This window comes from Phasianus colchicus, chromosome 2 (assembly GCF_987193195.1).
Source record: "Phasianus colchicus chromosome 2, bPhaCol1.hap1.1, whole genome shotgun sequence".
NCBI classification, from domain to species: Eukaryota; Metazoa; Chordata; class Aves; order Galliformes; family Phasianidae; genus Phasianus; species Phasianus colchicus.
In genome coordinates this window covers 89664816-89689456 of record NC_143437.1, presented here as the reverse complement: position 1 = coordinate 89689456, position 24641 = coordinate 89664816, and the positions used below count along the sequence as shown (strand labels likewise).

Below are 24641 nucleotides of genomic sequence, written 5' to 3'. Positions count from 1 at the left end.
AAAATAAATCATAAGTGATTTCTGCATCAAAGTGAATATCTGCATTGAACTGCAGGCAGAACTTGGTTTATTAGAAGCTTTTGAGATTGAAACTGCAAGTATGGCAATAACTGCAGTTGATATAATAAATTAACAATGACTTTGTCCCTTTTGTTTGAGCAGACTATTTTGCTTAAATGAGCAATATACTGCATCTTCTGTCTTTCTTCCAATCGACTATGATAAAAAAAAAAAAAGTGAGATAAGTAACAAGAACAAAAAAATCAAAATAATACATTCCCACGCTGAAAGAAGTTGCTCCAAACACAGAATTTCTCAAGAAATAAGTTAAAAGTAAACAAAATCTTGTATTTGAAATCTTCCTCAGAAATAGCACTATCAGATTTTAATACTGTTGCAACTTAAAAGCAAGAGCACAGTAAAAGGAGAGACTGAACAGAAGCAAAGTAAGAAAAGAAGAACCTTGAGGTAAACTGTAGGAAATCTATCTTGCCTCTTAAAGTCTTATTCAGGAAGGCTGTGAATACGGAGATGTGAATCTTATATCTGAAATATTTTGTTTTCTTACTCTGATTAACAGACCCGCCATTCCTCACCCTCCAGCCTCCCCTCCCAGAAAATAAAAAATAAAAATCACACAAGAGAAATGGCTTGGGAGTTCTGCCTGTACATCTAAAACTGCTGCTGTAATGGCAGATATTCAGAATATTTACAACTACAACTTTGTAGAAAGAGGTTGAGAAGTAAAGAAAAGATAACTCACAGATAGTGAGTAACATTAAAAAAAGAGTAATTTAGGAGATGCTTGTGGAAATAGATATGTCAAGAAAGAAAGAGTGAAGAGTACATTTGGGAAACACCTTTTGAAGCCATAGAAATAGTTGTTAGTTTCTGCCTTATCTCTCCAGTTAAAATAGTTAATGAAAATACTTTTCCCCAGCAATGAATAACATTCACTGATATTTCTTGACAATAAGGGAGATATGTTGGAATTTAACTAGTAATCTCTGAGGCTCCTGCAAGAATTAGTCAATGACTATTCATATATATATATATATCTACTACATAACCTAGTATCAAGTATTTAGATGGCCCCACACACATTACTGGAATATTGCAGGACACCTACATTTATGTTTTCTGAATTCTAAAATTCTAAGTCTTTATGAGTAATAAAGCATAGTTTAACTGTATGTAGATGTCTGTGCGGTACACAAACAAACAAAAAAAGTGTAATTGTATCACACAACCAGTGAAGTTTAATCTTAAAAATAATCCAACGGATGAGTTGTGTCTGTTTTTTTTTTTTTTTTTAATGAACTGGTTTCCCAGTGGAACAATAACTATACATTCACACTCCCCATCCATCTGATCTTTAGCTGTCACCTTAATATAACTTGAACTGAATAATTGATATTAATCAAATTTGATAGTAATGATATCTAGATTCCTACAGACTTGCTGAAAATGATGAACATGATAAAGAAAAGACTCCAGTTGCAAAAGTCACTCTTCAGCTTGATGTCATCTCCCTTCAAAATGCCAATGGCTTGTCCATACACAGCAGATATACACAAACCAAAATTTGTGCTATCATCTGCTCAGTTTGATGCCTAGTAAATACAAGGAGAGATTTGAGATTCTTAATATATGGGCTGGAAAATACAGATTACAGGTAAAATAATAATTTGTAAGAAATAAGCATTTATAATTTCATCCACTTTAAATTTTCAGCAATTCCATCCCACTGAGAACCAAGGAGCTCTGGTTCAGCTAGCTAGATTGTCCAATTTCATTCTGGTTCAGAATATGGCACAGTTTCAGCATGATTAAGTTGAAAAAAAAAAAAATTCATGACCACATTCTTATATATGAAATCATCAATCTTCATTACTATAATAGCATGGTGCTAAGTGAGGTTTTCAGCAATATGTCATTCAAATATTATTTGAACTTCCAACTGAATGGAGAGATCAAAGTAATGAAAGACAGAAAACAAAATATAAAAGTATAAATCAGCCTTGGAACCTACAGAAGAAAAATAGTATATTCCCGCGAGCCTGAATGTGAACACTTCAAGTGGAGAATATTCATTTGGCAATTTTTATCCTTGAAAATGTAAAAACAAAACAAACAAACAACAACAAAAAAACACAAACTGAAAAGCATTATTATCTACTAAGAATCTGCTGAAATATGTATTAGAGTTCTACTGATTCGAAGACATACACCAATTGGCAGACCACATTGAAAAGTATTTCTTTTCATTACTATCAGTAAATGAGCAAGTGTGGCATAAGCACCTCCACCACAAGATGAGTGAGTTAATGAAGCATTCTATGGCAGTCAGATGTTTCTTAGATCAAAAGCGTGATGCAGTCTCGTCTGTGTATGCAGTCTGCTGTCTGTTGACTCAGATGTTGAACTGACGAAAATATTTAAATCAGAAAATTTCACAAGTGTAATGTACATTTACTTGTATCACACATACAGTTAGATATTATAGACTTTCTTGAATATTGATGAGAATGTGTAGAATGTTCAGCAGATCTCTAGCAAATTATAGTAACATCCCATCTTGTGTAGTTAAGTAGTTTTCGGTAACTTGGACTTTAGAATGCTCCCAAGAAGTCTACTGACTGAGTCTGGGTCAGTGTGTATTTGTATCCATTGATACATAGGTCTAATGAAAGAGGAAGAATCTTGAATGGATACTGAAATCAATAACTACAATCTTAAGAAATACAGACATACTGACATTACAAAGAAAATGCTGCTGAGTCTGAAACCAAAAATGCTGACATCAATGACTTGGAATGTTACTGTGAATAGTCAGGAGTTCTAGATCTGTGACCTAGTAAAAAAATAGCAGCTAAGAAGATTATGTGCAATGCGAAGTGAGGAATAAACTTCCTGAACAAGCATCTCAAAATAATGAAGATTATGAATAGATCACTCAAACCCTTTTATCTGCCCACTCAGTGTTTGGAAGGAATGAAAGTCCCTTTATTCTGAATGCTGACAGTCTTACTTACTCTTGGGAGGTGTATTAAAAAATTAACTTTTTGTTCCAAAATTCTGATGCAGGGAAGGCTCTCATACAAAAAGTGGGAATGCAAAAATGTTAAAGCAAAAACTTTCCTCATTACTTACTTCCTTATAATCTGTGAATCTAAGACTTCAATAAAGAAAACAGCAGTTTCAGCTTTGTTGTAGTTTTAGTTTTTTATTTAATTAGGGGATTCCTGAGAATAGGATTTCTCTACACATAAAACTACTTTCTTCAACTAGGAAACAGGCAAAATAGGGTACATCTGATATGAGAATGCTGATCTGTCTGACAACACACACTGTTGCTAATTCAGTTCATCCCAGGCCGTAACCATCTAAAGTCCAGGCTGTTTAGCAAGTTCAGGAATAGAAACTCAGAGAACAGCCATTCAGACAGATTGGCTGGTACTAAACACATTTCACTGTGGTATGTGCAATCATATCTTGCCTCTCTACATTAAAGTTTAAAATGTTTTGACAACAGATGCAACAAATGAAGTAAAGGAAGTTACATTTGTGCCAACTTTCTCAGTACTCTGAACAGACTCATGGGATATAAAAAGACAGCTTTCAGAAAAGACAATAATGAGTGAAAGCAATTTCTGCGCTGTGTAGATAAAAACAGAAAATTCTAGTTTTCATCTGTGTGTATTCATTCATCCTCCTTTGCTACAAAATGAAATACACAATAATCTGTAATTTAAAAGAAAAGTCATGGTATAAATCAAGGATATTCTATAAATATATATACAAAAAAGCTTTGAGTCCTTTCTGTATTTGAGTACTTTCTGTATTTTTTTTCCCCTCTTTTTTTTTTTTTTTCCTTCTGTGCATAATATTTTAAATAAATGTATTTTCTTTTAGGTGTTAGAACAATAAAGTAAGCAGAATGACAGCGACAGAATTCACTAAATCAGCATTTGTAGCATTAATTTAGTATATAAAATAATAAATAATTTTAAAATTTAATCATAAATTTAACTCATCTTCTGAGTTTCCAAGATGTGAATGAATTTTCTTTCTTTCAGGTTAATGCCTTTTTTAAGATTTGGCAGGTTTTCTTACCCTTTAAAGAAACAATTTTACTATATTGTTCTTACCTTCACAGTTAAAAAAAAAAAAAAAAAAAAAAAAAAAAACCCTAAAATCACTACATTATTTGTGTGCTTAATTGTAACCAAACTGCAAGCTAATTCTGAAGTTTTAACTGTTAAAGCAGTGTGTCACTAAAAATCCCCAAGTTTACTTGGCTTGTGTTTTTCTTTCATCACTACTGATGTCAACTATCTATCCAATTAAGGAAGAAATTCCAAACACAGTATTATTTGTATTAACAAAGAAAAATAATTTTCTCTCTCTCCTATGTTTTATAATTTCTTAACCATTCAGAAGTAAGATTTTTTTAAAGTAATATGACAGAGTCACTAGAAAGTCAGATTCAACTGTATATGAAAAGTATAAAAGATGTACAAAAAGTATAAAGAGAAGTATTACAAGAAGTGAGGTTTTTTTCATTGTTTTTTTTTTGTTGTTGTTGTTGTTTTTGTTTGTTTGTTTGTTTGTTTAAATAAGTAAAATAAACTAATTTAGGAAGGGTAGGTTGGTTTTCAAGCTCCCAAGAAATTTCCAAGTTATGTGTGAAAAGAGGTAAAGGATCAGAGTTTACTAAAACACATCTCTTTCTCATGAACAACTGACAAAAATGGAAGGGTTCAAACAAGTAATTTCTATTTCTTCTTTATGTCATAAAATAAAATGAAACTCCATTATAGACAGGAAAAGTTAAAAGAAGATTCATGATTTCAGGGAGAAAGTTCTAAAAAGAAAATTAAGTTTTAATTGAAGTGCTACAATAAAAATATAATTTCAAAGAGAAGTAGACTTTCTAAAGCGGTGTTATTTTAATTTACAAGAATTTAAGAATACACACTAAGGAATAGCATGAGAAATTTTGATAGATGGTCTTTACCTCACACATGATTATCACTACTGAATTAGCTTGTCAGGGTAGTAATTAGTTCCTAGCCAGACACTGTTAAATATCAGAAAGAAGTTTAGTGAGAATTTTACAGCCTAAATTTATTTAGATCAATTTTCAGTAAGTTGTATTGGTCTATTTCCAGAGCTAATCTTTTCAACAAGCATATATTGTAATATTATTTTTTTTTTCAAGAAATTATTGTTGGAAAATAATTGTTAAAAATAATAAAATTCACTGGCATATCTCCTTTCATTAATTAAAAATAATAAAAAACCCCATCAAACTATGTATAGCTTTAATGAAACAAAATATGGCATATATATAAAGTGCAAATTTTTTTTACTTCCCCTATTGAAAATACCAACTACACTGTCATAGAAATTGATTAAATTGATTTGAAATAATATGCTTTCTATCAAAGTATATATTTAAATATAGAACCTTGATGTATATGTATATCCTGCTCTTAAGACATTTTTTTAAATTATTTTTGCTTTTTTCCCATTCCCACAGAAATTAAATTTAGACTGAATAGCCCATACTTCAATAGTTCTTGACAATAGTCTTTGACATCCATCTTCTCTCTTTTTTGAAAAAGGATATCCCTCCCAATTCCCAACCAGCTGAACCAGTACCCCTCTGGGGTAATGAAGATAAGTGCTAATTGTTGAGAATTTAGACAGCATAGAAAGCTTGTGCAAGGAATGAGAATTTCAATACAGTTATCCTCATATATACAGTAAGTCTTCTTCCCATCAATTTTTTAAATCTCCCCTATTTATTCTCCTTCTATTACCCTATTTCCAATATTCATTCCCTGTTTTTGTGACTAAAAAAAAAAAAACAAAAAAAAACCAACAACAATATTCCTGGAAAACCTGAGCTTTTTTCTTAGTAGGGTTTCAATAGTAGGCTTGTGGACAATTCATTCTGGTTCCTGATTCAGTGATTGGCAGCACTGACTGCATGAGGGGAGTTGGAGCTTGCTGATCTCTAAAGTCCTTTCCAACTCAAGCCATTCTATGATTATACACTTTATATAAACTTACATTAACAAATTATATAAACAATAATTATAAATAGATATATTATGATGCAGAATCAGCAATATAAAGCAGCAAATTTCCAGTGAAAACTGTTGAAGTTCTGTACTTACACATACAACACTGTCCTGGTATCACCAACTTTCCCAGCATCTCCAACAGTGAGCGTATCATATCCTCTTTCCAGTTCAAACTCTTCAAAAGCAAGCTTTATGACCTGTTTCAATGAAATTTCATATATTTCAAAACATAGCACAGGTTATCTAAACTGTTCTAAACTTAAAGGAAGTAATTTGACTACCATCAGTAAATTCAGAAGCAGTCATTTCTACTGTTTTCAGTTAGTCTTATCTGATTTGACAATGACAAACGAAGTAAAGAAACTTCTGTTTTTTTCCTCAAGTGGAATGTCCTTGCCATAAACTTTTAAAGTCATGAAATACTAAGGATGCTAGGACAACCTTTTTTTTTTAAAAAAAAAGAACTTTATTTAATTTTAATAGTTCAACAAGAAATACATGATTCAGTAAGTAGATGAAGTTAAAACACCTTAATATATTTTTCGTCAGGTGAATTGTATAATGACAAGGTTGTATGATCAATTCTTGAGAAGGTGAAAGAGACTGGTGAACAAAAATGCATAATCATTATATATATATAATATATATATATATATAATATATATATAAGATATTAAAACTAAATTTTGATTTCTCTGAATGTCTACTCATGAATTGCCCAGAGAATAAAAATAGAATCAGAATCGTTTGAAAAAAATATTCAGAATTCACGTAAACTATAAATTTTTAAGCCTAAACTGAAATTGATTTAATTTTTTACAAAAGAAGACTTGCATGAAATCCACTTTTTAGAGTCCAGTACTGGTGACCTGGAGTTGTAGGTTTTATATGTATGCATATTTATAGTGTACTTTTTGCAAGGTTTCCACAGAAGCCTCAATATCATTGTGCAGAGAGTCATGATGATTTTCTACAAACCTATTCAGTTTTATCTTTATACTAAATTTAGCAGAAACCTGTGGACAGACATTCACATAATTTGCACTATTATCTTGTTTTGTGGCTATCCACAAGATTTGAGTCAGATTCAAACAGTTTTGCATCAGCTGTACTATACTGATATTTCAGCAGCAGTGTTAAAAGCCAGCTGATACCCTCCATCTAGTTTATCTCTGTGATCTACATAGCAGAAGTCACCTAGCTCTGAAAAAGGCAAGTGTCCAAGCTAAGATAGTTGTTTAGACTACCTCAATCTTAAAAACAAACAAACAAACAAGCCAACACATCTCATTTTTCTGTGCTAGAATGGGAATAGGACTTCAATTATCAACTTCAGAAATAAATTACACTACCAGAGTAGACAAGTATTGCATTGAACTACATTGCTTTAGTTCCTAATGCAAAGAAAAACCTGTTTATAATCTTTTTAATAACAAAATGATCTTAGAGAATATATTGCCTCTTCCTACAAATTCACTCTGTACTTTTCATATCTTGCTTCGTAAACTCTGTTATTTGTATGTTCATGTTTTCAAAAGCATGCTAAAATAGATTCCAGGACAAAAAACCTTTTGTGTTTTGAAATAGAGATTGCATAGAAGTGTTTAAAAAGAAAAATGTATAATAATAAAAATTTAAAGAATATCCATGTCATTATTTTGCGAATAGAACAGAATTTTTGTTTCGTGATCAAACACAGGCTTTTTCCAAAACAAACAAACAAAAAAAAACAAAACAAAACAAAACAAGCAAACAAACAAAAAAAAAAAGCTGGTAGGCCTGCCAGATTTTGAAATAAAGTGCATTTCCCTATCTACAATATACTTTAACAGTCACAAGAATTTCAGGCAATATGCTGTAGTCTAAATCAGGAGCAGGTAATGTGTATCTTCTAATATTCCTAGATTATAATAAGTATTAACTCATTACTAAATCATGACCAATAAAGAGAAAGAAAGGCAAAGAGAAAACATAGAAGAATAAAATCCAATGTGTTTTGTTTCTTTCTTTGTTTTCCAGGCAATAAAGATAACTATGTATATAAGAGTATTTCTGTTAATGCTATTTTTACTTTAAGTAGACTTAAAGAAACTGACAAAGTATTCCACTAGAAAATATGGTAATGTAGTACTTAATTATGATCAAGTTGCCTAGACTCGAGTTCTTTTATATTGAAATTTAAAAACAAATGTGAATGTTCATCTTTAGTAATAAGGTAAGTTGCAATCAAGAAATTGGATATAAACCATAAAATAAATATATAAAGACCTGGCTAAGAGTAAAGAAAACATCACAAGAGAAGTTGCTTTATGGGAAATATATTGTTTGTAAAGACATGTTTAGGGCTATTGAAAAAAGATCTTGTTATGCAGTTTTACTTTTCTGCTGTTATTCTACTCTAACTCAACAGAACACCGGAAAGATTCAAGTGGTCGAAAGTTGAAATATCTGCATTAAATTCTTTTGTTCTAATCCATTAAAACCTAAATTTCAGCATATATATATATTAAGCACCTGGGCTAATGTCTCCTTCTACAGTTGGTAGAAAGAAAATGGTAACACAATACTTCATGTGACGTTTCTTAAGATAGACCAAAATTCCATTTAGAATTGTCCTTTCTATAGACTTCTATAGACTATATGGGGAGTTTGGATGACTAGGGCAGACTATCGCTTACACAGGTATATTTAAAATCCAGATAAAACTCTGAATCCTCAGAGGGATATTTCAGATTTTTCTTACATGTGGAGTGGGTTATCTTTAACAAATAATGCAAGACATTTTTATATGGGTATGAACATGAATACAGCGCAGGAAAATCTTAAAACAGTTGAATCAATATTTAAAAAAAAAAAAATAGATTTATAATAGTGGTAAAAAGCAACAGAGAAAGATCTTAAAAGGAATTAATCAATATAAACAAGAAAAATACACCAATAATATTGATAAAAATAAATATAAAATAGCATTGGTATATACTGGAAAAATAAGGCAGCTTTAAGATACCACTCCAACTTCATTGCTGTTTTCTAGTTTTTAAAAAATATATATGTATTAATCTAATCACCATTGAATATGCATACTCCGAAATGATCCAAATGAAGAAAATAATCTATTTACATTAAAAACAAAACAAAACAAAACAAAAAAAATACTTCCAAACATATTATATTTGTTTCTGGATGAACAATTATAAGTATTTCAGAAGAATTGTCTGTTTTTTTTTTTTTTTTTTCCTGAAATGTACAAGACATAATCCCCATGTAAAAAATTCTGCATGATTATTTATGATTAGATAAATAGACTGTGAAATAAATAATGTGTAAAAAAGATTAGACACCTAAGGAGGTGTCTGATAGAAGCTCTGCAAGTGAATTTCCTGTCATAATTACTTTTTCTTATAAGCATTAGTTGTCCTAAGAAATTTCAGTAAGGACATTCTTCCTAGAAGAATCAGTAGGGAACATCACAAGGTGACACTTCTAAAATGCCTAGATCTATGTGTTCTTTTCACTGCTGATAAGACATTTCATTATCTTTTAAGTACATTAGAAATTAACGTAAGCACTATAGTAAAGACAAAGTCAAAAGTGGAAGCAAAAAGTTTTATTTTAAGATGCAATCAGACAGTAGAGCTATATGTAATATACTATTAATTATGGAGTCTTACTAAAAAAAAAAATCAATAAAAAAATGAGGCCTTCTTGATGGAGCTTCTCTTAAAGACACAAAATGAAGTGACAATTAGCTGCTCAGTAAAGCTACAGTAAAACATACGGACAAGAGAACAGAAGAGCTTTATTTTAAAGTTTTAAAATTGTAAATAGAAGTTATAAAGCTCTTCATGACTTTTACAACTTACTCCATTTTCTTGACATATTAATTCAAATATAATAGTATATAACAGATATTTTGTTTGTCCTACCCACTGCTATGTGAAATTTGAAAGTAACATGATCATGTAAATGCAATTTGTTGTTATTTCCTTTGCAGACACCCCATGTTCAAAGGATTTGGAAAGAAAAGAAGTCAAAAATGGAAATATAATTATATTATTTCAAATTTCTGAATCTTCTTAAATCTTCAAGAAGAACCATATGCTTCAAACACAGTTAAACGGTTTTGAATATCTATTTTACTTTAAGAACAGCATAATACAGAAGCAATGTGAAAGGATGATACAAGCATTAAAAAATATATACCTCAATTCTGTACTCCATAAAACTTTCAAAAAATATTCTATATTTTCCTAGCCTACGCTGATCTGACATGGAGCCTTAAGAATTAGAAGTGTCTATGCCCAAAATACCATAGAAGAGGAAGACAGAGATCACTGACTAGAAATAGCAATAAAACTAGGTAGTTCTTACACACAAATTCTATCAATGATTACCTTACTAGAACTATGAAGATCTCATTTTCACCATCTAAATAACTAAATAAACTAAAAACCAAACAAACAAACCAATAAAAGAATGCCGATATCAAGTCAGTGAGACTGATAAGCAGTATATTGAGGTATAAACCTATAAATGAAGAGGAATATTTGATAGAAATATCACAATTCTAAGACCATGGCAACAATTAACATCAAAAAGTTAATAAATAGGAACATTTTTTTAAAATATGATGGAGTTGTTTAAACACAGCTGTAATGACATTCTCAGTACTTTTTTTTTTTTTTTAAAGAAAGAAAGAAAGAAATAGCATTACTCTGTTTCTTCTCAGGAGCACATGGATGCAGAACATCTTTTAGATAATGGGAATTTATTGTAAATATAGTTCACTGGAATTTCTTTTTGAAAAAAAAAAATGTAACCAGGTATCAGTTAGTTCAGTCACCAATCAAAAGAATTAAGAATTGTTGAAACATAAAACATTAAAAAAATGCTTAAACTACACCATTCCCTACAGCCACTGGGCTACTCACACAAAATATCCACTCTATTTATTGCACCATATTTCAGCAACCGAAGTAGAATCCTAACCATCAAATGCATCTGCATACAACATAGTGGTGTTTTAATTAGAACCTGATTCCAATCCCCTATAACCATTTTTGTTAGCACCATTCACTAAACAGCATAAAACTGACACACTTGTTCCCACATTACATGTTGTCCATAGTTGTCTTTCTACTGCCTTTCCATCTCTACTACACATGTAAGAAGATAAATGCCCACAAAGGTTTTTTTGGCGTTTCATTTCTTTTAATTACTGACCCTATAATTCAAAGGAATTATTTTATTACTACGAAATCATAACACTGTTTGTTCAGAAGATGCCAACATGCTTTGCAAAAGAAAGTTTTCCTTGTTACTCCAATTAAAGCATAAATACAGAGCCAATAAAATAAACTGCCAAAGATAATTGAATATTCTGAGAAATAACAGGATTTAGATTCCAAATGCAGATCTCTGTTAATTAGGCAACACTATCTTCCTTGAAATGGCACAGAATCAGCCTGAACAGCCAAATTTGTTTCTGGTGAGGCTCAGTTTGTTTGCTTCTTTATTCACTTAAGCTCAGCTAAGACTATATAATAAGCAATAGCATTGCTGTTTCCAAAATGTACCTGGAAATCAATAAAAAGACTGTCAATTAGAAAACACACAAAAATGAACCCAAGACTGAGGACAAAGAAGCCCTTATCATGAACTCTCACCCAAGAGATCAGGGTGCAATAACATCTAGCAATCTTCCCTCTCCAGGTCTTCATGAAAATTAGAACTGTCAACACTAGGATCCAGGGAAATACTGAAAGAATGAGTGTAACACTAAAAAATAGTGGTAGAGATCAGAAAACACTAGTGGTTTTCCTTGTGCATGAAGTGTATTATTAAGTAGACTATTCTGATCTAAGCATATTATTCACCACAGGAATACATTTTTCAATAAATGTATTTCAATAGATTCATTTTTAATATTCTTAAAATTTTCCCTTGTAACATGCCCTGCTGTTATCTCAAGTGGATCAAAAGCAATACTATGTGTTAAATAAAAAATAGCAGCTAGAAATCTAGAAGAAGCAACTTAAAAACACAGGTTCTGTTTCACATAATTTTCATTATTCTATTTGAATGTCTTCTTGGTATATGTAAGACTATCTATTAATGTAATAGTCTTGAAATCTATCCTGCTGAATACAAACACCTGAAAAACATGGCCAAGTGGAGAAGCCCACACACTCTGTTTCCAGTAGTTCAAAGTTTGATGGGGCACTGTGGCCAGCACTCTGTTCTCTTACTCTTCATGCGTCCAAAGGAGAAGAAAAAAATAAAAAAAGCCTCTCATACTCTTTTGATTAAAGGAACTTCTGCATTCCCAACCATGACAGAGCTCACATGTTAGCAAAAGTGAGAACAGACCAACCAAACCAAAGACTTAATTATCGAAGTCCAAAAGATATGAAACTTCTCAGAGGTACTCTGATCTGTTTTTAACTCCTCGCTATCTGATTGCGAGAACTACCACTCTGATATGAGAACCTGTTCCTTCAGATTTTGTTCATGAAAGAGAATACGTTGGTCCACATTACAATATGTCATTGCATTCATCTATTTCCATAACCCATTAGACTATTATTTCACTTTGGTATAGAATAATAATCAAGGGGCCACATTAAACAAAGTCAGTATGTCAATACAAACAAAAGGAAATAAATACTTCCAATTAACAAGAACAGACACAACAAGAAGAAAACAAGTTATTGATATATTGTTGAACCATAATAACTGATTTCTTAGCCTCCTGCATTTGGTAAGTAAACATTTAGCTCAAATGCTTTTCAGGGTGGTAATCCAGCCAAATTACATTTTTAATAGTGCCTCTTCACTTGGATGAGTTGGACAGATATATTATTTTAAATGCCATACAAAACATAAGAATACAATCTATTTAGTGATTACTGTTGATGTGCTTTTAAGTGCTATTCTCAACCCTTAATTAAATCAATAATAAGCATCACTTAGTAAACTTTGACATAATACGCACTCAGAATAAGGTCCTGACAGTGCCTTGATTTTCAGTTTTACTAATTTAAGATACTGATATTTTTTTCCAAAAAATACAATTCTGGTTTTAGTTTTGCTCTAAAAATGGCAATGAGCTTTTATTCTGTCTATAAAATTTTATTTCTTATTTATAGTGTTAAAAAAATATGCGCCATACAGGGAATTTCTCTTAACACTTTGAAAAACTAAAATTACATTTAATGCAAATACTTACTAATGTATTTGCATTAAACTATATTCAATATTATTTTTGTGTGGATGATCACAGAAAACAAAGTACGTTCTCCCAAAAGCTATAAAAGTTACAGTGATTACAGCATATGCATTTTGAGCCTTGTTCAGCAATCCTTCATATACATAGCTTCAAATTTCCACACATAAGCTAAATATGTATTTAATGTTTTTAATAATAAATTACTACCTACCTCAGCTTTAAGATCTAATCTCTCACACATGAATATATGTTCTTAAGTACTATGCATATGATAAAAACTTCTATTGTCATACAGTGGTATATACTTATTATACTTATTTTATATAATAGTATATAATGAATATACTAATTATACTTAATATGCTTATTTTCATCTTGTGCCATTCTCTAAAATTCACATTAAGTGAAAGTGGTAAACATGATTGACTTTAAGGATTATAGGCTTTATTCTTATTTTATCTATATCGACTTTTACAACTATAAGCACTGAGTATTGTCGACCTGTATTGGCAAGAAGTTATATCAGAATTGGAGAAGAAAATTGCTGGTCAATAATCTAAAAACCATATGGCGATCAGCATAAACATGCAGATAACAGTGCACTGTAAGAACACATTGGGGCACAAGTCATTATTTGAATCTAATTCAAATTAAATATGGGTAAACAGAACAGCCTCTGTCTGTTAGGCATCATCTGTAATGAATATACAATGGACAGAGTCTATAAAAACTCCACTAAAATGTAAAAATAATAGCTGAAAAGGGTAGCTGCAGTTTTTCCTCTACAGTACGCTGTGACTTACTTATAAATCATAGTTTATACAGTACAAATAAATTAAGTTTTGGAAAGCTATTTTAATTTTACCTAATAGCAAAATGTTCCAAAAAACAAAATAGCAGGGGGAAAAAAAAATAAAAATAAAAAATAAAAATAAAAACAAAAATAATTAAAAAAATAAAACCTGTACAGATAAACACTTTGATACAGATTTAAATGAATTATCTTATTTACAAAAACAATGTGCACTTTACAATTATTTTGTTATTTTATTGAAATCCTTAAAATCACTTCAAAATTTGAGAATATAGGCTAGAAACTTTAAATGCAGTGTATTTAGACAGTCATGAGACAACGTGGGCCCAGGAACAAGTGAAGCATATATTACAAATTGAATGATTGTGTTAATTTGACCGACTTGTCAGTGAAATGTCTGCAAAAAGCTGGTATGGTGATTAACGATGATGACTACTCACAATTTTATAGTTTTTATAACTTTATAACTACAGCCTTGTAGTTTTACAATGAAGAATCATAACATCATCTGCAAATAACAATACTTGTAATACTGCAGTACCATTTTAATAGCAAAATATCCTGTTATTTCCTTATATGAAACAGATTTCATTCTTAGATCTGATGTGACCAGCTGTCAAATGGTCTGTTTCTCAAATTTATGTCTCATTTAGTCATTAAACTGCTTTTCATCTTTCGTATGTCTTAACAGATACATAACTAGGATGTTCCTGTTAAGAAGCTAAACTTAAAATGGAGATAAGTGTTGTTTTTTATATATTACACGGTATATGCATAAACAAGACAGTAACACACACACAGGAACATGATCTACTGCATTTCTGAGAATAAAAGAAATTTTAACAAGAAAACAGCTGCTAGCTACACCACATCTAATAGCAACAGCTAGCAAGTTTTGCTTTTCTGATGAGTTGATAACAACTTTCCTAAGCAAATATTATCTACTGCTGTCTATCAGGAAAACTGACTTATTGTAATAGACTTTCACTCATGTTTTCCTTGCAAATGCAAATAGAAATTCCTTTCCATGCAAATACAAATCCATTGAAGTTCTACCATATTCAACACAAAATGTGACTTTCTGGATTACTCTTCGGATTTATTTAGTATACTTACTTTGCACTTAGTGAAAGGCTTATTGTTGTCTTCCCTCTTGGTCCCTACAACAGGGAACTATTTTATCCCTTTGGATATTGAATTTAACTACTTTTAAAACGTTTAGTATTAAAGAAGTGTATCATATCACATATTACTGTTTTAAAATACCACCATTTCAAACAGGAATTTTGACAGTCTGTCTTATCAGATCTTGAGTTCTCTCTCCTCTTCATATACCTCCTACCTGTGCACTGTTCATGAAACTAAATTACTAGTACTGCCAAGCATAAACGTCTGATAGCAAATGCATCAGGTGAGAAGATACTAGCTAAGAGGTTTAAATGATCAAAACATCATGATTTTGTCTTTGCATTTTAAGTCTAGCTGGAGCATTTGTCATTCCTTGTTTCAGTCACAATGCCTATCAGCTGTGAAGAGGTCCAGTTCTACACAGAATAAGCTATTTAATAATTATGTAACTCTTTAATATTCAGAAAAAAAAGACTGCTAGTGAAATTTATTATTCTAACGCATGCAAATATTTTTGAAAAATCAGATCCATCAGATTTCACATCTATTTTTTATTACTACTCTAAATCATTATTGTTCCCTACACAGCACCCCTAATTTCCTGTTTTTCATGACAGCTTCCTTGAGAAGAGTTATATTTTTTAAAATGCAAAGCTGATGTTAAATATTTTGAATTTAATGTCATGCTGCATATATAGATGGAGACTATATTCTATAATTATACAAGTAATTCAATTAAAGTTCAAGCTTTCTTTAGAATTTCATCTGTAGCACTGAAGTGCTTCAAACAATAGGCAGACAACTAAAAAAATTAGGCCAGTATCAGAAAATACCTGTGATCTTGACAAAGAATGTCATTACAGAGAGGAGACAGTGAAAGTCACTGCATAATTGTCATAGCCACAGTCCAGGGCAATACTAAAAACATGCTTAATGTTGCCTTATAATCAAGAGAAACTATATGCTTCTTAAATTCACACTGTAAGGAAGTTTACATCATGAGTCACATTTCAACTTGAGCAAGAGGATTCACAGAAGGCAGAAAATGTATCCTTACTATGATATTTCTGGTGCAGTACAAATTATAGAGAGACAAAGAAATAATTTGTCGAGAATTAAGTTGTATACCAAGTAATCTGTAAGAAACAGATTTCTTTCTTTCTTTCTTTCCTTCCTTCCTTCCTTCCTTCCTTCCTTCCTTCCTTCCTTCCTTCCTTCCTTCCTTCCTTCCTTCCTTCCTTCCTTCCTTCCTTCCTTCCTTCCTTCCTTCCTTCCTTCCTTCCTTCTTTCTTTCTTTCTTTCTTTCTTTCTTTCTTTCTTTCTTTCTTTCTTTCTTTCTTTCTTTCTTTCTTTCTTTCTTTCTTTCTTTCTTTCTTTCTTTCTTTCTTTCTTTTTTTCCCAAGAATAATTCTATCTCCGTTCCCTTACATTTGCAGGAATTTCATTAACCATTCTGAAGGAAAACTCAGCTGAAAAATATATATTTGGATTATATGTCTCAAGTATCTTTATTAGCTGCTAACCTCAAATTTTGTTTCCTTACTTCTAATCTGCATCCATGTTCAAGCTACAGGAAGCTCCATGAAACTCTTCCTTAACAGATAGCTGGTGATGGGTCTCAGCTACTGCCCTGCAAATAATAGCTGCTGGATCATACTACTAAGCGTCTGCTTTACAAGCTTCTATGATTTTGCACTGTTTGATGAATGTGTGGATGTCACACTAGCTGCCAAAATGACAGTCATCTGGAACACAGAGGCGTGCCAAGGTCACAGTAGCTCTGGCAGAGAGCTGACAATCTACAGCAGAACTGTACAAGAAACTCACAGCAAGTCTTTGTTGCTAGTGCTTTGAGTAAGTCTTAGTGTAAGGATGACTGACTGTTCCTCTAAGATATTATACTATTGGATCTCAATAAGTAGGATTTTTGAAGCACTCCATTCTGTGAAAATAAATTAATTCTCTTCACATCAAGTGTGAAGAAGTGGGATCCTCAAGAGGTACGTTTAAACCTCATGGTGACAATTAAAAAATATAGTGTAGGAAGGATTTGACGCAGTCTGATAGATAAGTAAAAGAACCAGAAACAATCTATGCCAAAAATAGGTGAGGATCCAGGATCTTTACACACTTGAGAAGAGTTGTAAAATATAATCCCTTAATATGAACATTTTTCCTCTCCCACGACAACTGTCCATATACATTCCATGAATTAACTGAATCTTATCAATATACATAACAATCAGAATGGTATGTGCAAAGAAGATGAGTTAGGCTCTTTTCTGCAGTTCACAGTGCCAGTGAGTGAGCAAAAGAGACAGTGAGCACAAACTAGAATGCAGGATGCAGTCTGAGCACACTTCTTTACTAGCCACACTTCTGTGCTGTGCAGGCGACAGAGCATTGCTACAGGCTCCCCAGAGGCTGTGGAGTCTCTTCCTTGGAGATCTTCAAAAGCTGCCTGGATGTAGTGGTGGGCACCCTGCTCTGGGTGTCCCTGCTTCAGAGGGGTTATGCCAGATGGGTCCAGATGTCTCTGCCAACTTCAATCACTTTGTGATCCTGTGACTCAGGCAGTGAGAAGAAAATCGAAAAGCATTCTCTGATATCTTGTGCATTATGTAGTGCAGCCAAAGAAAGCGTAACTTGTCTGCTGAAGAAATTTTTGAAAAGACTGAGAGAAGATGCTTCTAAATCTCTGAGTTTTACAAAGCATCATGAATGTTTAAGTGAATTGTGAAAAGACAGACTGAGCTTTACAGTTGTGATTATATGGGACATAAATCAGAATTAAAACTAGTAAACTAAACTAGTAATTAAAACAGGTTTAAATCTGTTCAAGGAAGAAAAGCTGTCACTGATTAAAAAAAAAAAAAAAAAAAAAAAAAAAAAAAAAACCCTAGACGTTTCTTATTATGACTTAGAATGGAGTGACAGTTGACTTCTGCGTGCCCCGATGTGAGGCATCACCTAAAAACAGTCACTATACAAATTTCTGCTTTTGTGATGCACAGAAAGTGTTTTCCTGAAATGAGTGAGTGTCTATGTCAAGCCAACTGGACTTTTAAAATAGAACTCAGAAAAATACTGATCATATAGTGGCGTGAAGCAAATTATTTGCATCACAAATCAAATAGCTCCAACACAGACATCTTACGCTATTTCTCTTCAATATGTTATCCCGTCTGATTCTGAATGGAAAGAAAGACAGTCAGAGAGTAAGAGAAAGAGGTCTAAAGAGGAACTGCAATTGTCAATTGAAAGTTTCAATACAATCTAGGAAAATAATTATTTGTAAATCCAGTAATTCAGTGCTGGCCAAAGTAAGAAATATTACTATAGAACAGAATTAGCAGATAGTGACAGTATAACTGGAAGAATTGAATGATCAGTAGAATTTGAAATTTTGTTAACAACAGAAATCTTCAAATCAGTAAAGATAAAGGTCTACTGTGAAAAATATCTTGTAGCACAGACTAAATGGAAGTTGAAATCTGATGCACTAAATGATGCACAAAACAAACAAACAAAAAAAAGTAATGAGCTGTGAACTGATAAATAAGGATAACAATTTAGTGTTATGACAAATAAACATGAGCGTGTGAGAGTGTGAAACTTTAAAAAATGTGCATAAGCTTGACATTGACTAAAAGCTCAGTATTTGCTTTCATACCATAAAAAAGGTATTTTTACAAATGTAGCTTAATAACGGAGATTAATTTTGCTTAAATAAAGGAGATTAATTTTGCTTATACTATTAATCATTTAAACAGAAAAATGCAAAGTTCTTTTGCATTAAAAAACTAGTTAACAATACTAACAACTACATACATTTGAGACTATCCTAATGTTATTCATTCTAAACATGCATCTCAATGTCATTTCTGAACAACTTTACTGTCTTTATCACTATCAGTGTCAATTTCATAGTCATTTTTATTAGCTAAATAATAAAAAAAAATGCTTACATTACATCCATAGATATACTGAGCTTCCATAAAAAGGTTATAGCTATGTTTAAAGAGTTAGATTTTTTCTAATGACTCCAATAAAGGCTTTAATAGCATATTAATTCTTTTACGATTGTGCACAATATTTAGTATGAAAAATATATTTGAATTTGGTGATGATCTGGTAGCTGCACAAAAGACTACTTCTGTCATTTTGATACTAATGCTCAAGATTCTTCATTTAATCTAAACAGTTTTCAAAGGAAAATACAACAATATATATCACATAGAAAAGCATGTGAAATAATAGTATAAAATGCTTCTTATTTTCCCAATATACTCAGTAAAATCTAGAAGATCACAGTGCAAGCATCATTTTTTTCTATTACTACTAACTGTCCATTGCTATAAAACATTGTTTAAAAGAGCTGCTGCCAAAACTAACATTTGTTGCAGAATTTTCTCTTTTCTCTATTCTCTTCAGAATAGAAATTCTCTCTTTTTATTAAAAATGTTTTTCATCCCATGATTGCAAAGATAATCTAAGATGTGAAGCAAGGGCAAACATGAATATGTAGAAAGTCGCAGAAAAAAAGGTGATGAATTCTGCCCACTATATCTCATCAGAGACCTCTGGACTGTGACATTAGCATTTTCATATAGCACCAAAAATGTTGAACTTTTGATAAAGAATTCAATATTCCGAATGTCAGTAACACTCCCTATCTTTTTTTTGTTTCTGATTCATTATAATTGATTTAGTATATGAGCATACTGTTCTACAACTGTCAACAGGAGAATTCAGTGAATTACAAAACATATATTGATTGATCAGTTTTCTGTCAGACCAGACACATGAAGGCATTAAAATCCAGCTTACAACCGTTCCCAGTTGCAGAAAGCAGGAACTTCAGATTTCAGAGTTTCAGAATGTAGAAGATACATTTTTGAAAATAACTGTAGATTTTCTGACTTCTAAATAATGCAAAGTTAAGCAGGGGAAAAAGAGAAAAAGATCTGCATAATCCCACATTTTTTGCTTCTGAAGTTCACAGAGCTCTATAAAGAAAAATATAAAACACAGTGAGAAAGAAACAACCATAATATCACTGTCCTAATTCTTGAAAGCCATTATTAGATATTTACTTCTGCAAATTTAATTTAAGTGTCTTATTTAAGAAGAAAAAAGCGAGGTATTTCTTGAAGGTGAACAGAATTAATTATGCATCAATCTGACATGTAACTGTTCATGATAAAGCAATATGAGGGAACAATGTTATAGGGGTCAAAAATACAAGTCTTTGCTGCCAACATGATGAAAACCAAAGCTAGAGACAATAAATAAATATTTAAAATGTATGTCTAAATATTAGTCATGCCTACTAAAGCTGTCATATTTTTCTCAAGAAGAATCTGTATTTATTATATCTGTCTTTTGGAAGAGCATTTAAACAATTTTATAATGTCTTTTTTGAGAAAAAAGAATCCTAAATACATTCTTGACTTTAAAAACTCATTTCTTAAGTGCATGATTGTGCAGCACATTGAAGTAAAATTCAGGAAGAAAACCAGCCCCTTGTGAGATATTTATCAGGTAAGCATCAGAATTCCTCTATAATGTCACATTTTTACAGCTAAGTATTTTTTTAAAAGCATCCATAAAATACCTTTGTGGCATTTAATTCATGAAATAGTGTATATATAGTCAAATACCTTTAGGAATCAAAGTTAACATTGCATAGGGTTTAATTGAAAAGCTGTATATTCTTTAAAATGATCTAAAATCTGCTTTAATTAAAACGTCACAAAAAAATAAAGTTGATAATTCTTACATCTGTAAAAACAGAAATGAGTGGCTAGTAACAGAGAAACCTGTGAAATACATATATTAACATGTTAAATATTCTACACGTTGAAGCCATTTGACTAGTCAGATATTCATTTAGGTTCTAAGGGAACTGCAGAAGTCATCTGGTCCAACCCCACTTACAACTCCAGTTAGATTATAAATTTTAATTTAATTCAAATGGTTATGCTAAATTACTAAAAATCTAGTGCTTTAATAAAGATATCAGCTCCCTCATAATTTTTCCATGTTAACTGTAAATCCAATTGACACATTTGATTTTGATTGACCTTATTAAAAGAAGATGAATTGAAAATCATTTTGCTGAAAACGGTCTGTTAGAAACACAGTTATAATTACAAAGAAAAAAAGCTTATGTGGTCACAGAACTTTATAAGAGAATTCTTTAATGAGTACCTTTGAAACTGCTATCAAGAGACAGCATAGTAAAAAAGACTTTTAAAGTAACATAAAGAAGCAAGAAAATATACAAAAATGACTAAAATGCATTTCTGAATCATCTGTATACTGTTCAAACTCAAAGCATTCCAGAGCAGAAATCAGATATAACTGCAATATCTGAATATTAAATAAATTTAGATGTTTACCCGTTTCTGTTCAAAAGTGCTTTATATACCTAACCTCTCATTACAGTAAATACTGCTAGATTTGCCTAGCAGTAAGTAAGGTGTTTGCTTCAGGCTGAACTGAATTGCACTGCAGCCTCCTCTGGTTATAACTGAAGCTTAAATCAGATAGTTCAGTAAGCTTCCCCAGAATTAAACATCTAGTGCTGAGATGGCTTATGGACATATATTCATGGTCTGGCAGACAGAACAGGATCTATAGGAAATCTATGCCTTTTTACATCCACAAGTGGAGGCAAAACAGAAGTTTGAGAATCTCAAAAGACTCTTGAGATTACTCCAATGGGAAACAGCCTGTAGGCTGCCTGAACACATGTAATTGTACTTCATCAGTCTTGAAATGAGTCACATATGTACAGTTCATTTTTTAAAAGTCACAGCCAGGAGAATGCATTTTTATTCTATGCAGTGGATCTCGAGTGCAAAAATTAGTCTCATATCTTTATTTGTACTTCTGTGGAATGAAGAAGTGGAAGTAAATATGTTCTGCAGAATGAGGTAGCTGTGACTTTTGAGAAGCCAAATTATCATTTTGGAAACATAGTCCCATTGCTCACTTCAAGCAGAAGTTATTACCTTATTTACTTGATTATTTTTTTTTTAAACTTATTTAAATGGCCATTAAAAAAATAATGAATCTAGAACAAACATAGAATATGCTGTTAGATGAAAAATGATCAGTATGTATTTTCCTTTTAGATAAGTTACTGATTCCAAAAAGGTAAATGGTTATACATATATTTGTAAGTTTGTGTAATTCTATGTGTATCACTCTAAATGTGTAATAGCATGCATGAAATACCTTCTTTTGAGAGATACTATGAGGAAAAAACTATTTAGCAGTAAAGTTGAAAATCAGGAGAGCAAAGAAAGAACTTGGCTACAAAACAAACAAACAAACAAAACAAAAACACAATGCAGACATCAAAATGTTTCAAAAAATTTAATATACAATTAAGAAGAATGATGATTTAGGAAACTGTTAACATGGCATTCTAATAACACAGACAGGTGGTAAGAATTAGATCAATTCTGTGAAAGATTGAATGAAAACCTGCACACTTTGCACAACTTTCTTCCTTGTCTTTGAAAAAAAACTAATAAATATCAAGAATATATTAATTACATTGCTGGTAATTTTGTGAGTAATTGCAAATAATAAACACCCTTTTGAACTACCTTATTGAATGAGATTTGTGTTTGAATTTTATGGAGAAAAAAAACAACGCAATCTTAAATTGGTCTTCTGAGCATTCGTTGCTTAGCCATGGAGCTGATTCCATCCTGTATGTACAAGGCTTGAGTAAATGTCAGCCTTCTTTGTGCACTGCAGTAGCTGTGTAAGAAGATTAAAAATGCATTCAGATCAAGGGTGCAACTCCAAAACAATCTCTGGGCATTTCCACCTCCTGTGCTCTAGTTAGCATCACAGTGCAATCTCAGAACAGGTAAACTGTGTTCTTTTTGAATGTAACTAAGCTGGGAGGTGTTTTCCAGCCAGATTCAAATTAGAACTAGTGCACAGTAAAAATCCTGAAAATTCATTTAGTATGAACCACAAGCCCCCAGCACTAACTGTTTTGCACTACAAAGCTGCTTTTGTTGCACTGCACTACTAATGCTAATGTAAACACTGCCTAATTTATTCTCTGAGGACAACTGGAGGCAATACTTGGATTATGCCCTATCCCACTTTCTCTTATCTTTCCACCCTCCGAGATTACGTTGGGGCCCTGCAGACACAAGTTTCTCCTAGATCTCCATGTGAACTCAGGAGGGGTAGTAGACTCTATGGTGTTTTCTCAGATCTAATTAAAATTAAACATTTAACTCATATCCTAGAAACTTTTGAATTTTGACTGAAGAAATAAATTACACTTTTTCTCTTCTGGAGTTGAATTTTGTTTCCAGGTATTTATACTAATAAACAAAGATGATGACTCTTGCTTAGAAGATCTGCAGAGAAGCTAAAGACCTGCATAAAAGAAATGCTCTACTTAGTGAGTCTGTGAAGTCTACGACAAGAGGTTCTGTGCCTTATAGAACAGAATGCCACAAGAGAACAGTAATGATTTTGATGAAGTTCTGAAAAAAATTACATTTTGTATTTCCATGGCTTATATTTCATACATATTCTGCTATTTTCTTCTCCCCGTTTTAATAGGAAATTTGAAATAAGAACTGATTAGGAATGTATGAAATCCTCCTGTTTTTCTCCTTAGGCAGAAATAAGAGTTTCTGCTATAATGAATTGGTCTCCATTTTTACCTTTCACAGCAACCATAGCCACCTACACATTGTTCTTACTGTGAAGCTTTTGTTTACATATCACTTCAATTCTGAATGCTTTATGATGGTGCACAGGTGAGATCTTTGCTTATATTTCAGATAGGATTAGTAAACAAATTATGTTCCAGTGTTGACTTATTTAAATGACTAAACCCTAAAATCAGATCAAAATATTTTCTTTTGTCATAATGATGAAGATTACCACCTACAGGAAAGAGGAGGAAAATCATGCTGGGAAACCTCATTCTACTTACCTGACATCTGGAAAGGAAGGGGATGATGATTCTAATAGGCAATTTCTTTCATTGAAAGGCATACCAAACTCAAAGGCATGATTTTTACTATTTAAATCATAAATTAATTGCATTGTTTTAGGCTGCTCTTCTTTCTCTCAGTGTCACAGATTGAAGAAGTGAAATGCCAGGAATAGAAGCAGCTTCACCATCCCCCCTTCTCAAAGTGAGAACCTGTCTTGTTGCTCTCTTTCTGGGCACAAGCATCAGGTGAATTACTACACAATTATTAAACTTTCTTTCTTTAATACAGGAGTTAGTATTGTGGGAATCAAATGTTATTTATGCATTGGAACAAGATAAGAATTTTTACTTCATGGTTTCCACTACCACAGTTCTTTCCAGGAGTCT

At 31.9% G+C, this 24641-nt stretch overlaps 1 protein-coding gene across 1 annotated transcript in view; it reads right to left on the bottom strand.

Moving 5' to 3' along the window:
- The window catches only part of CSMD1 (CUB and Sushi multiple domains 1), a 1018930-nt gene that overhangs the window by 260894 nt on the left and 733395 nt on the right, over window positions 1–24641 (bottom strand). The window contains exon 11 of the mRNA XM_031611018.2: window positions 6189–6292. Coding sequence (XP_031466878.1) covers window positions 6189–6292 — 104 coding nt within the window. The remainder of the gene's footprint in view (window positions 1–6188; window positions 6293–24641) is intronic.